The 16283-nt window shown below is 32.9% G+C and overlaps 1 protein-coding gene across 3 annotated transcripts in view; it reads right to left on the reverse strand.

Moving 5' to 3' along the window:
- LOC724336 (tRNA dimethylallyltransferase) overlaps positions 1-16283 on the reverse strand; it is a 117492-nt gene that overhangs the window by 77200 nt on the left and 24009 nt on the right. For 2 of the 3 annotated variants that reach the window (XR_003305591.1, XM_026443657.1), the window contains exons 2-3: positions 5210-5350; positions 4224-4501 (exon numbers count right to left, since the gene is read on the reverse strand). Coding sequence is in view for 2 of the 3 variants with exons in the window: in XM_026443657.1 (XP_026299442.1) it covers positions 4224-4501; positions 5210-5350 (419 nt within the window). In the remaining variant the exon portion in view is untranslated. Of the gene's footprint in view, positions 1-4223; positions 4502-5209; positions 5351-11017; positions 11130-16283 lie in introns of those variants that run through there. The other variant, XM_001120157.5, reaches the window with a different exon arrangement.

The raw sequence follows: 16283 nt of genomic DNA on the forward strand, positions 1-16283 counted from the left end.
CCTTTGTTGGTGAAAAAATTTAACAACGTTCTAATTATTTTGCCCCAAATTTAAACCGACTATCACACTTTACATAAGATCGTGATGACCTAATAATTATGAAGGGGAGTGTGTATTTGCATAAGAAGTGGCGTACATATCGAGATGCATATCAAAATATTAATTGACTGTTACTTAATTAAAATAGCCAAGGTCTGCATTTATGTAAATTATTGCGTGACACCCTCCAGTAACAAGCAATTTGACCTCATTATTGACCATCATCAAATTAAACAGAGGCTAATCAATTTAAGGAGGACTTAATTGCAAGGACGTTTCTCGCGAGTGAATATTCTTAATTTGATCTTCGTGAATCTATAAATTTGTACCCTGGGAAGAAGGGTACATTGCCGTCTGGCTGACAGATGGCCCCGAATACGCCTCTTGTAATGATAGCGATCGTGATAGCGAAGGGAAGAACAGGTGGAATTGAGGTAACTTTTCCACGAGTTTATTTCTTACATGAAAGATGAAAGGATGTTTCATCTTTCGCCAAAAATTTTTACAAACCGAAAAATAAAAGAAATTTTATTTAAACGATTCTTTCTACTTGTTGCTGTAAATTTATCTCATCTATTATTTCATATCTTCTCTTCACGAGTTTGTAATTGTTTATTTCTGAACTTTATGTTATTTATTAAAATTTCTTGAATTGAATATCCATTTTTGCAAGAAAATAAAATAAAACAAACTTATTATCTCTTGCTTTGTTAAAGATAATTTACAACTCGTTCGAAACCAAATATATCTTTTATAACAAATGGATTAATTGGAAAAAAAAAATCTTATAAAGCTCTGTATGTTATTTGTACAACTACCATGAAACATGAAAGTTTCGTTTCGATTAATTAGAATTCATTCTACATTCCTCGCGAAAGTAAAGTAACAATCGTTAATTAATTACACAATCGAAATAAATTCGTACAAACACGATACGAAGAAATTAAAAAACACCCTTTCTCTCCACTTTCGATCCATTTGTTATGACGGTCGTCGCATAACGAGGGAGCGGTATCAAAAACCGCAACTCTCCATCCGTTCGAATTCGAAAGTCAATTTTACAGTGGAGACCCTTTTGCATAATGCGAGCATGCGATCTGTCTGCGGCTAAATTTCGCCTCGACCCCGAAAACCGATGTTCGTTTGTTGTAAGAAAGTTCAATTAAAACCTGGTCAAAGATTATAATTACAGTTTTAATCATCACAGCATTGCAGCAAGTTTTTAAAATAGGATGAAACTCATCTGACAAAGGAAATAGCTTTCGAAACAGCAATTGTCATAATTATGCAAAGGGTATAATGTCTAATGTGATAAATTATAAAATATTTTTCTAACAATTCCTAGGAAATTTTAAACGAAGATTAAAATCATCCGATTTGTAAGTATTTAAATAATATTATAAATAATGAAAATGATGAAAGATATGTATATATTTTGTTTCATAATTTTATTTCAAACATCTTCGTATTTCTTTGTCGATTTTGATGGATTTGATTGTTCTAGTAGATATTTTTATTTCTTTTATCCATTTTGTCTTGTGATTCTCTTGAGCACAATTCTCTTGGTTATAAAATTATATTTTGAAATGTAAATTTATACAATGAATAGAATTTTCAAAATGAAATTTATTTCAATTTATCAATTAATATTTATAAAACAGATTTCCATCTGTTCTGTTTAAAGTTTATCGAATGATTAAAAAATATCGAGTTATAAATGGAATTCTTAAATATTTTTTACATTAATTGCTGGTAAAATCAATATATGACGATAATTTGTTAAAGTTTTCACCAAGAGAAAGTAAATAAGATTGAATGGAAACGAGGTAATAAATATCGATAACATCTTCTTCTGAGGCGAACCGTAGAAAACTTCCTCGAATTATCAGCGATAAACATTTCTCAATAAAAAGGATGAGCAATGATGATGGGCAAGTATTAAAATACCATTGAATTAAATAATGAGAAAAGTAGGACGAAAAATTATATAACCCTCGAAAGGCCGAAGTGTGAAACACATTTATTCCTCGTTCATTCATACAGATAAAACTTAATCATCAAATTCAACACATAAAATCTGTCAAGATTTAACATGTTTATCATAATGTGTTAATACAAGCTGAAATGATTGATGTTTCTTTTATCAAGCATTCTTATTATATTAATTTTTTATTATAACATTACGATAACATTGTTTCTACTCAAAAATTTATTATTAATAGAGAAAAATATTAACAAGATTAGTACAGATTTTTGTTTAGAAACTGAACAATTTTCTGATTGTAAATTATTATTATTATTAGACTATCTTTACGCAAAATTTTTTATAAATATAAAGAATGAATCAAAGTATCAAAGTATCCCACGAATACATTAACACTCTATATATGAACAACACTACAATTTACTTTCCATTCATGATATTTTAAATTTGTGATCCATCGTGCACATGCATCACACGAAACCTTCAAATCCAACAATCCAAATTATAAACATTTAAAGCTAATTCCTCGATAGAGAAAAGATCTTCAGACTAAATTACCCAAAGTGATAACATCATCCTCCTATAATAATGGATAAACGTCACAAACATATACAAAAACAAAATTATCACCGACGCAAAGTTGTGGTAGCCGAATACTTAAGCGAGTAGCCGTATTCACAAATTCGTAAATCGAATAGCTTTCAACAGTTCGTTCCGCCTGTTATTCCAGCTGATTTATCGCCAACGGGACGTGGAAACGAGACAAGCATCGAGAATCAATCGTTGAAAGCGTGGTTTTCAATAGAGGCTGACTCGGTCTATATCCTTGGCAAGAAATTTCGCGACTAAAGGTTTCGCGCAATTACCCAGTCCTGGCCGAGCTGCCCAGGTAATTTGCATCTACTCGGGACTAAGAGAACACAATTACCGTAATTTATCACGGGATTCGTCGCGTGATAAACAGAACGAGTGCCGTGGCTTGAATTACGATACCCTGTTTCGTATACAATGAAGTTCCATGGATTTGTCTTGCGACGAGAATAACTGAGGAGGGTAGAGGAAATTTTATATAAAGATTTGTTTTTTCGGATTTCTATATTTAAATTTAGAGACTTTTCATCATTTTTCTTCCTCTGAATTAAATTAATTTTTGGCTGACACGCCCCACGTTATCGTGATTAATTGTTTTTTCTCTTGTGAAAAGTGTGGCTCACGATATTTAGAATATTGTGACTAAAAATAATAATTAACGAGGAGGAGTTTCTAAGAAAAAAAAGAAGAAACGAAAATTCAGGAAACGTATATGATCGTGTATATTCGCGTGTATATTGTTTGATATACGTTTTCGAAAACGTGCAACGATAAATACAAATGCAAATTTTCTGTGAAAATTGACAAGAAAACATTGCAAAAATTGAAAGATCGTAATTAACACCTAAGATACAATATCCAAGAATACAGTTTCTTGAAATAAAATATTTACTATGTTTAAAGTGTAGTATTTGCTTTTCATGTGAATACATTTTTTTCTAAAGATAAAATTTCATCAATTCTTCTCATTTCCTTTCATTTGTACATGAAATATCGATAAAGTATTCTCTCTTTGATTCAATAATAAAATTGCAATCGATAAGTGGATATTTCGTTAAATTATGCCGAGAATCCAATCGACGAAATTAAAGTAACCTATTGAACCTGATAGAATATGACACAAGACAGAGACTATTTCAACGAGAAAAAATTAATAACGCTTCAGCCAGAGATTATGCGAACGAGGAACGTTTCGCAAAGGAATTGAACTGATTCGTTTTTTTTCTTTCTTTATAACTTGAAGAGTGATGAAGCAAAGATGACTGAGACATAAAATTAATTCAGCTGTAAAATGAAATTTAAAAGTATTTAGAAAGTGTAATAACAAAATTTTAATTAAAAACTGCTAATTAAAATAGTAAAAATTAGAATATTTAATAAAAAAGAAATTGTATTTCGAATTAATTAACACAAATTTTTTTTTTCCTTTTTTTAAAACATATTAATTGGTTTCTGTGATACCAGAAATTATTTCAAAAAATTATTTAAATCGTAATTATCTTTCAATTAAGACGAAACATTACATTTGAAATACAATTTCCTTCCAATCCAAAAACATATTTACACGTCGAAAGAAAATCGATCGATCAAAAGATACAAAACCACTCACCGAATGATCTTCCTCCTATTGTTCGGATGAAATCTCTTCGCCATTTCCGGATCCACTTTAACCAACTCTTCGTAAAGCTCCTGGTTATCCTTTGTCATCGATCGATCCAACTCGATCTTCATCCTCTTCGTACGCGACACATTCTCGTCCAACCGGTCATCATCGTCCTTGCCGATCCTCGAGTCGTTCATCAGAACTTCCCAAAGGATGGACTCTATGTAATAGTTGGTGCCACCGACGATGATCGGGAGCTTCCTCCTCGCGAGAAGATCGTTGATCTAGATCGACCAAAGAAGAAGAAGGAACGTTCGAGGGAAAACTAGAAGCTTGCGCGTGCAATCGAATTCCAATGGGGGGGACCAATGGCGCATCAACGATTCTATCATGGTCCTTCTAATAATCCTGACAATTCCGCTTCGTTCGAGTGTCGAGTATTTTTACGAAGCACTTTTCTTTTTCGTTCTTTTTCTTTTTTTTTTTTTCTCTAACAGCAAACGAATTTACATAGCGCTAACGTGGTGAGGGGATACGAAGGATATCTAACAGATGTCTAAATCTAAGAGAAGAGGGCGACTCCAATGTTATAAAGAACGTAGTAGGCACGTTCTATCCTCTGTATGAGGATATGAGAGAGAGAAAGAGAGAGAGAGAGAATGCAGAAGCATAGCTCGAGGGTATTTACAACATTGTATCAACGATTTAACACGCCGTTTATTGATTTATCACGCACGAAAGCGATCGTGGTATGCTGCGGGTGATATCACAATTCGTGTGTGGAAAATAATATTTTTCTCTTCCTTCCGAATTATTTTTTCCCCTTCACTCGTTTCTCGCTTTCTTTTTCGAAATTTCAATTGGCCTGGATTTTCATATTTGGGCCAATATATTTTTAATAATATATATTTCCTATTTTTGTGTATATATATTTTTGTTTAGAGTACTAAATGCGTTAGAAAATACGTAGAAGTGAAAAAAGGAGAAATTACAATAGGTATGGCAGCATCCCTGAATTGTACCACCGTGTAGCTAGGGTTCAGAGGGTCTACGATGTCCAACATGTGGTGAGCCGCCTTTGCTTGTTCCTCTTTCGTTACTTTCGCGGTCACGATGTCGAGGCCTTTGTACACCTGAAAATTAATCGAGTGTATTAGAATAGTGTGAATGGTTATTTTTCTAGCAGAGGAAAAAAGTATCAAAGATTCATCGTGATTGTGCGTTCAAGAATTTTAAGATTTTTTTATTAAGTTGAAAAATATAAAAGAATATCATTTTTCTTGTTGATAATTTAATCAACATTTTAATATTAAGTATATCAAATTTTCCACGTATGTAAATAATTTTATAAAAATAGTTATTTCAAAATTAATCTTATAAGATACTTCAAATTTATCGATATCGATATCATTGAATATCGTCTCTCATATTTGGACTCGAAACTTGGAAGCAGAACGTCGAATAATTAAACGTCGAATTCCAATTTTTGCTCGAAATTAACACTTGGAAACACAACTGGAAATTTCTCGAATTCTCCGATATCGTTAATCGTATCTCGAAGCTCGATGTCTCTCGTTTCTGGAACTCGAGCTGGAAGATAAGTGAAACGTAGAAAGCCGGATCAGGAAATGTCAAATCCCGTGTCACTCCGGTTATCAAACGTTACCAAACACGGTCAGGTCACTTCATCCTTTCCACTGATAAGTGTCACGAGATCTGGTGAACGGAGGAAGTGGACCAAAGGAAATTGCGAGAGGCGGATAACTCGAGGATTATTTCTTATCTTCGGTGTATTATCGATTTCGAAAGAGTTTCGAACGCCACCCGGCTTGGAGGAGAAAAAGGGATCGAGAAGAGATCGAGCGATAATTGAAAACACTGTTTCTTTTCATTTTATGCGCTCGGATAAGGTGATGACAGTGATGACTCTTTTTTCCCTGCGTTTTGCGCGTTTTATTATGTATCGAGTTGAAATAAGATTAAGAAAATTGATGGAAATGGAATTTAATCATTGGAAAAAGGTACAATTTGAATTCGATTGGAAGTACGAGGATTTTGTTTATTAAGGAAAAAAAAGAAATCGAAATTTATTCGATAATAATTCCAGATTAGAGTTGAACACATTTTTTAAAATATTTTTGAAGTGATTCCGATTGAATATATTAATTTATAATTATTCGAAGATTAATTAAACACGATGATGCATCATTTCAATAATCTTTTAAAATCATTTATTTTAATAAGATCCAGTTCTATCTCAAGATAACAAAATATATGTATATATTTATCTCCTCGTTCATTAAAAATAATTTTTTAACACTCAGGATACTAGTCAAATATTTAGATAGAGATCTGATCGTTCAAAGATATCTAAATACGCAAAGCAGCATCGATCCATTTATTCTCACAAAGTTGCAATTTTCTCTCTTTTCCCACCTTATATTTTAATCCCCGGTTCACAATCGTGAACATATAAAATACATATAAAATCGCTAATTAACGCGCAATTCGTGCCACCAAAAACACCTTTTCGCCAAAATTAAGGCATTTCTCGTCCCGATTGACGATTGACCAACTCGTGGAACAACTTGTCCAGCTTTCTCCGGTGTACAGGTGTATAGGAAATAAAAATGAAAAGAAGGTTTTTCGTTTTGGAGGAAGTACGTGAAACGTAATCATAGTCTACTCACACTATTTATTTCTTTATTCAAAGTTGGATAAGAAAGTTGATTACTAATCAACGTTCCTTGAGAAACCTGTTATGTTTTCAGAAAATGCTTACCTTTAGAATTTTCTATGATTGTTCGCAAGATGCGTATTTATATTTTTATATATATTGTACAGATATTTACGGATACAGATAATTTGTGCAACGGATGAGAAAAGAGAGATGAAAAGAAATTTGATTTAAAAAGAAGAAGAAATTTCCTCGAGTCCAAAATCCAAAATCGACGATGACCCTCACAGATGATGTGAATATCATCGTTGCAAAAAGCAAAAACTCTATACTTTATACCCGCCATGTTCCGTTAACTTACACTATCGCTAACCGAGCAAACAGGTTTTCGATGTTACGGTTTGAGCCTGGCTGGCCAACTTGAATGACCACGTCTTCAACCTTCATTAACCTTTTTTTTTTTTTCTTCTTCTTCCTCTTATCAACGTCTTATTGGGCCGAATCTCAACTTTGGAATACCGTGTTTCGTCTCTGAGGGAAACGTGAGAAAAAGGAAAACAATTTTTCGTTTACTTTACGCGATGACAACTACATAAATCATATTTATTATTGGCAGTAAATTGATAGGTAATGATACACGCGTAATACATGAAATATAATAAAATGTTTCAAGATTGAAAGTAAATAGATAGGTATTATGCAATAAAGTTTCTACGACGATATAAAAGTCATTAATTTTGTTAATTCCACTTGTGCTGAATAATTGCAAAAATGAAAGACCATAAATAAATCTATTATTTTTCAAGGATTTCTAACGTTAGATATATAATATATATTTTTTTTTATCGCGTAAATTTTATTTGGACGATAAGAATGAACGGAACAGGAAATTTTTCATTTTTTCAAACTTCGATATCACGTATAATATAAAAGAACAAAAAAATTTTTAATTTCGCGATGAAATAATTTATTACGAATCTGTTACGAATATACAAGAAAAATCTCCATAAAAAAAAGATTTAATAACGCGCTCGTTCTAAATAAATAAATAAATAAAAATCGGAAAAAATGATTTTCCTCGAAGGAAAGGAACGAAGCGTTTTTCGAGATTCTTAGCAATATCAGATTGGATGGTAAGTAGTTTAGTATTCAAAAAAAGAACTGATTGATGAGCAAATGTTCCTGCCGGAAGTTTGTTTATACTTATGTGTGCTGCTTCGTCGGAAAGCGTAATGATAAAACAAACGGAAAAAGAAAGTAGAGGAGGCCGAGTAACACGTGGACGTGGAGGTATCAGGCACGGTTCAAGGAGAGAAATCGAGCAACGACCCTTTTATTAACGGAATTAGTATCTGCTCCATACTAATCAATATTGTATCCCGAATCATGTCTCGAATCATTCTTTCCTCTTCGTATATTAATAAGATACGCGTTATGCTTGTTGATAATTTTCCTCACGAGTTTATTACATTTTTATTCATTCTTATTCTCTTCGAACATTTCTCGCTGCCATTTAAATCAAGGTTATTATCACTTGTACAGCGTTATTTAAAATTTTCTAGTATTTTCTATTTTTTAAAAATGATAATTTTCAACCAGATTTCGAAGAATTTTTATCGAATCGATGATGAACGATTGAAAAATGAATGATGTTTCGCATTGATACCGATTCTGACAGGTGTAATTAATCATACAGTTTTTTTTTTTTTATTGTGTATTATGTAACACGAACTTTTGTAAGAACTTTTGTCGAACGTTTTAAATAAGATCGAACACATCTCGATGATCGTTTTGGGTGGCACGAATTGGATCATGAATAATCCTTTGAACCACTAAATTGCGATTTTTCAAAGAATTTCTCTTTGTTCCGACCAATTGTTTATTCGTTGTATAATAAATTTTTTTCTTTGAAGAAATACTTGAGCAATGGGGATTGGAAATTGAATTTATTAGAAGAGTTAAATATTACGTAAGGGTTCAATGTTTTTGTACGTAATTAATGTTAATTATTTATCTCTCTTAATTTTTAAATGCTGTATAAATAATATAATTAGCTAGCTTTTTCGAATTCAAGTTTGCGTTTATATTAAGTGTACCATTTTGTTTCAAGGATTTATTTTGTTACTCGTTAAGAGATAAAGGTACACCACTCAACTTGCTAATTTAGAAACACCATTAATGATGTTGACCAAATCCAAATTTGGCATTGTACATCGATGGTCTAAATGAAAAAACAACATTGAATTTTTAATACTGTTGTTTACGATACGAATTTATATTACTTCGCGTATAAATAAAATATTTCCACGAATTTTTTTTCATTTCCATCCTCATAATAATTAATAATCTTTTGATTTCCATCCTTAATAATTAATTAACCTTTTGCATATTGAAGCTTGATGAAAACTTTCCAAACTAATGTATATATATATATATATATATTATACGCATATATATATATATACGTAATATACACATATATACATACAATATTATACACACAAATTCCACGTATATTAACGCATAAAATCTTAACTCTACGCTCTCAAACACTTTCTCGAACATACATCTGCTATAAACATGATAAACTTTTCCATAAAGATAGGTAAAAGCAAAAATAAAATTCGAATAAAATGAGAGATAATAGGGATCGTATTTACTTATCGCAATATATTAATTTTTGCCACTGTGAATCGTGAAATTTGCACGAAACAAATTAAGAGAATAATAGCTGCTCCTCCTCGTGTGGAAAAAAGGATTAACACCGAGGAGAGGAGCGGAAGCTAAGAGGCAACAACCGATCGTCGGAGGATCAGCATGGAAATGATCGACCAATTAGGAGAGAAGCCGAGAAATCTACAACGATACTACAACAACACCGGTTTGAAGTCGAAGAAGGAAGTTGGCGCGATGATTTATCGATACAGGCATTCGAAAAGGCGAGGGAGACCTCCCAGGGGTATCTGGTCCGCAATTATTCGAGTTGCCAGCGAATCGCCAATTACGGCGATGATGCGTAATCGATGCTATCGCGCGCCATCTATGCGGATGCCTCGAAATATCGCTATCTGTAATTCGAGCCTCTCGACGAGGGAATCCGGGAAATAAGGGATTTCCGATCGATGGGATGGATAGAAATTTAGAATAGCGCGTTTCGTGATTGTTTTTTTTCTTTTTTTTTTTACTAAAAGAGTGACAAAAAATTGTACAATGAGAGGATCTTTAAGATTACTACGATATATGTACGACTACAATATGTTTTTATAAGCGATGCGGAGAATTGATGTATTACGAAAGTAATTAAATATATTATATCTATGTATAATTATCTTTCTGTCTGAACAAATGATCTTGTAATTGTAAATAAAGAAAAAATAAAGAAAGGATATTTATAATTAATCAATTTGATTATGAGTAAGTAATTTTCCAGCAAATTAACTTGGATTTTATTATTCGATTGTTTTCAGTTTTTGATGTAAACAAAAATAAGAGAAGCATGTGTGCGTGTGTATGTATATATGTATATATAGATATATATATGTATATATTTAAAATTAGAATCTTGAAATTATTTTATACGATATTAGCCAAGTAATATATAATATTGAAAAATAATATCCGGGAAAGATGATGATTTTTAAGGAATGTAAATAAATATTCATTGAGGAAAGAAACATTTTCAATTTCTTAATTAAAATTTTTTGTTTAAAATTTAAGAGAAAACTTCTCCAGACAATATTCTTCCTTAATAGTTTAAAAGACACTTAAGGGGATTCGAAAGTGTCTTTTTCGCGAGAAAGAGCAAAGTAAGTGTATAATAATTTCCACCTAACATTTTCACCAGGCCCAGCCCATGCACGAAATTACGACAGAAAACTTGGTGAACGCAAATTCCACTTTCACTCGACAGGACCACAAGTGAGGTAATTGAACACTTGTGATACCTTCTTTCCTGTTTTGTCCGCGCGATAATGGAATGAATTTTTATGCCACGATAAACGATTTGGCTATTGAACGTTACTCAACGGAACAAACATTGCAAACTTCGGTTAAGATAAGTTATATTCGGAAACGAGGATCAAAAATTCTGAGTGTACAATAAAAATAAATATCGTATCGATACCCGCTCCTTCCTTTCCTTCAATTCACACTCGATTCCTGTATCTTCATTGGTGTCGTAAAGAATCCCTCGATATTATTCATTTTTACACTTTAAAATTTTATCTTGCACTTTATTGCACCTGGTATTTCTGGAGATATAGATACCCCTTTAAAATTATTCCCGCGTTCAATAATATTATTATTATATTTTCAATTGTGTAAATAAGATAATTAATTTGTTGCCTAATCTATAAACATTCTAAAATTGAAAATAAAATTTAATTAAAAAATATTTCAATGAAAATTTCTATTCATTGATATCTATGGATAGACGATGACAGATTTAATTCTTTATCACTTAAGTTTCATTAAATCTTTAATTAATTTTAATTGGATCAATCATCGAGCGAAGAAAAATAAAAATAATAATAAACGACAAAGCTTTTGTTTAAGAAAAAAAAAAAAAAAAAGAAAGAAAAAAGAATAAAAAGTCGAGCGATTGACCGTGAAGGAAAAAAATGCACAACTGTTACATATATATTTCGAAAGAATCGAAATATACGCTTCTGAAAGTCTGTAATACGGGGGTAGATTATTATTCATGAGCACTACATCCGGATCGTGCACATTATATTCACTAATTTGCATTATCTCTCGAAGACACTCGCGTCAATAGAAACTCCTAATGTAAATCGTTGATTCGAAAAGGGTAAAAAAACTCGCTTGCTTCAAATTTCAATACCTTGCATCATGAGTGGCAACCACGTTTTAATAATACTTTTCGTTTACAAGTTCCCTTTCTTATTGAAATGAAAGAGAAGAAAGAGAGGAGCTTGACGATATTTAAGTAATCAATTTTTCAAAAAGAATTATTTTATATATACTTTTTATAAAATTATTTACCTTCATGCATTAATATTGCACAATATTGTAACATCTGCATGCCAGATATCGTAATTTTTCTATGATTTCATACGTATTTATACGATATTCTCATTGCATACAACGCATACAATTTTGAAGAAAAATTTCAAGTTTCAATCATCGAATTCCAAGTTTCAAAACTTATCAACTTATTAAACTTGAAGATTCAAAGTTCAAAGATCAAAGATCAAAGTTTAAATTGAAAAATCCCATTCATTCAATTCATTCAATTCCAAATATCAAATTTATCAAAAAAACTTCAAAGTTCAAAGTTCAAATTCTAAAATTCTAAGTTCAAAATTGTTCCAGAGTTCAGGGTTCAAATCTTAAAATCCCAAATTTTAAATTCTAAAACTTCAAAATTCAAAGTTCAAAGGTTCAAGGGTTCAAATTTCAAACATCAATCCTAATCCGAAAAATAAAATATTCCAATATCCTTCGCCAATAAATCAAAATAGCGACGACAATTACACGAATCTTCCCCAATGGCCACACACCTCTTGACAACCTTTCGATCAACCGACACTCGAAAATGCAAAGAAAGAAAGAAAGAAAGAAAAAAAATAAACTTCCCGTCGAATCGTCATGAACGAGGCAGGGTTCCTTTATAAGGGTAGCGTACCACTTGCCAAAGTACGACCGTGAAGGGTCAATAAATCAGCGAGGAGGAAAGGGTCCACGTGGAATACTTAATCAGTAGAAAAGCCAGGTCACATAGCGGCACGTCTATCGGCTTCAATTGCGGCGACGTTAGAATTATTTAGTGACAAAGACGCCGTGGCGCGTTTGATCATGTCGCTCACGAAATATTCAGGACGTCCGAAATGCGATGTGCGGGCAAGAAGGATGTCGCGATATTATTCGCGACTTTGGCCGGGTCAAACGGTGGCGGAACGAAAATCTTCCATGAAAAATTTTAATATTCATCAAACACACGAGGCGGTCTTCAAAGAGCTGCTCCGATCGGTTAGATAGACCTTTCTAAGGCACCGACGAAAGAAGTTCGTTTCCAATTGGATGGAACTCTTATGAGAGCTCTCTTTGTCCGCCACGTTGCCGTATAACGGATTCCCTTATTTAGCCTAGGACTCGATTTCTATCGGGACCGAGCAGTCTACTTTTACCTAATTCTTCTAGTTCTTCAAAGTTCCAGCTTTCGTGCGTCGAATATCGCTCAATTCGCGGATGAATTCATGCTTCGTACGTATGGAAAGAGAAAATTTACTACGAAGGGTAAATATACTTAAAATTTCTAATCTCGAATTTTGTAGAATTTTGAACATTCATTTATAAATATTATATTGAATGTATATATTTATTATAACTCTTCAAAGTTCTAACTTTCAGGTGTCGAATATGCTCAATTCGCGGATGAATGCATGCTTCGTACGTATGGAAAGAGAATTGATAAAATTTACTACGAAGGGTAAATATACTTAAAATTTCTAATCTTTGAATTTTGTAGAATTTTGAATATGCATTTATAAATAATATATTGAATGTATATATTTGAAATAATTATTAGTTGTCGGTGTGTAAATATTATTAATAAATTCCAACGGTATTACACAATGTATACAAATATATCATTATATAAGGTAGAAAAAGGATACCAAACATTTATCAAGTATTTTGCATGGGATCAAGGATAAATGTTGAGCACACAGAGACTTTTAACCGACATTCATACCGTTCTAAGTGCAAAGTGCACTCGAGGATTCAAGTCCAAGTCCCTCCAAAGTGCTGTAAAAACTTTCGAAAATGCGGTATCCTTTTGTCGGCACATTTTTACTTCATTTTTTCCATCTTTCCTTTTCGTTTATTTATTTTTTTTCTTTTTTTTCCTTTTAATTTTCCTTTTTTTCGAAATGGTTACTACCTGACAACCAGAGATGTGATCTCGAGCACGAGTCATTCACCGGTTAGAAAGGGGCGAGTAAACGACAATAATGAATCACAAAAGTGAACGTATACCGGCGCTTTTCTTTGCGAGTCGAGCTACCACACACGGGGCCACATATCAGAGGAATAATTGGCAATAAATTTCAAGAAATATCTTTGGCCAAGAAACGCTAGTAGTATGTAACCACGTTCTAAGATAGTTTGCGTTTAATGCGATACTTTTTTTTCCGTGTTACGATCGTAAAAATGTTTTTCTATTTCAAATTACGGCCACGTTTGATGCTAATACCCTTTCTAAATATGTATAATATCAATGGAATTTTTTTTTTTATATATATATATATTTTTATACAAGTTTTCTCGAATGGTATTTTTACGTCACGTTTTATACATTTATTACTTTTTTACGTGAATCTCTCGGAAAAGAATATTATAAGCTAATATTGAAATGATATAAATTGTGATATACGTTTTATTTTTATAAATCTTATATTTCGAATTTCCAATATCGAAGTTCAATTTAATTTCCAACTTTCAACTTTCAGTTTCGCGTTTAAAACTTTATTCATATTTAACTGTTACACAGCCGCTTCATTTCAATTTCCACGCTTGATTTTAATTCATTCCTTTCCCAATCCTCTTCTAAAAATTTATTCCATCCTATCGTTTCAAATCACTTCCCCTTTATACGTAATTAAAAATATTGATGCGTAATTTTTAAAAATTCGATAAAATGATCTAGCAATCGAATCCCACACTGGTACAGGGAAGCAGGGAAGCCAGATCAGGCCCTCCCTTGAAGTATTCCGGCCTGTATAGCCTTTAAGGTACCTGGGGCCAAAAACAGGAGATGGAATGGCGCATACAAACGATCTCGTCTCCACTCTCTCCTCGAGGCGGTCTCGTACAATCGAGCTGCCCACCTCTCCTCTTCTTCCATCCTTGCCCGATCATTATCCTACCTCTTCTCCCTTTCGCCGATCACCTGTCTCCCTTTACCCCTAGCCAAACCGATTCGTACGGCCACGTATCGGGCATTAGAATTTCTCACGTCATCCTCTTATCAAGTTTGAAAAAACCGGTCCCTCCCTCCCTCGATCTCGCTTCGAGTACGCGCTCGATGATTATCCTTATGAATATTAAGGATCTTTGTGCGTGCATCAAAGGAAATTTCGTGAATGTATGACAGTTTTTAGATAATATCGAGTTTTATTCCTCTCTCTTAATTATTTTTTATTCTTCTTGAAATCAATTTATTATTTTATTTTCGATTTATTGAACGTGGTAAACGTGTGTTCCAAATCTATAAAGTTTACGTTAGATATAAAAAGTGAATTAATCCTTTCTTCTTCTTTTTCATAAAAATTATAGTTATCATTTTCACATAGCTCGAAGGTATATTTTTCATCCCCAATAATCCCTTGGAACATTGTTGGTTCGATAATAATAAAATAATTTCCATATTTTTATCCCTCCATTTTCGAATCCTCTCCCACAAAGGTTTAATTAATTCGAAAGGGAGAAAGAGAGAGAGAGAGAGAGGGAGATCGATCCGATACTCAGAGAGAAAGTCGCGATAAATCTCTGCGAAGAAGGTTAAGGATAAACCGAGGGATACCGAGTGATACTGTCAGCCGACTAGAGAGTGGATAATATGCAACATTATAATGTGCAACATGGAATTGCGGTTTGATCTGAGGTTTGCTTCTCGAGTTGCTGTTGCGAGGTGGCCCGAACGCTCTTTCGTGGCAATTCGTGGAATGTTTCCTGGTCTGGGAGAAATAGTATCTACGAGCACGTATAATAATTCTTCGGATGAAAGTCTAATCCCGCCGCGTTATTCGAGACATTTCCCTATCTTTCCGTATTCTTTGAAGAATCGTTCAACCAATTTTCAATGTCGTTCAATATTCCTCGATCCTCCTTAATATTTATATTTACCAACGATAAGAGATTTTTCTCTTATCTTGCAATCCTGATTAATTAATGGAATTTAATTCGATGTATTTATAGCGGTATCTGAAACTTCCACCGGTTTGATACTCGTGATCGAGACGATATCAAGAGGCATTTAATTAAGCCTCCAAGGAACCGATTAATATTCGGTTGACGTCGATTGTCCAAGAGATATATTCGTATTGATATTTCTACTAATTCCGCTTATGACGAGAGGAATTGACCGATTGCAATTTGGAATTGGATCGAAGAAGCTAAATGATATTCTTTCAATGTGTTTCAAGCATTTGCCCAAGATCTAAAAAAAAAAAAAAAGATTATCCCTTTCTTTCGATTTATTTTTACGCAGAAAGGAATCTTTCTTACCTCGTCTCATCATATCACGTATATATAATATAGATGTAGCTTGACAAAACTATGCCAACGAATATTAATTACTTTAACACGACAGAGATGTGTCAGAGATATTTGCCAACTGAAATATCCAAACACGGGAAAAGAAACGA

Source organism: Apis mellifera, linkage group LG11, assembly GCF_003254395.2.
Source record: "Apis mellifera strain DH4 linkage group LG11, Amel_HAv3.1, whole genome shotgun sequence".
Taxonomy (NCBI): Eukaryota; Metazoa; Arthropoda; class Insecta; order Hymenoptera; family Apidae; genus Apis; species Apis mellifera.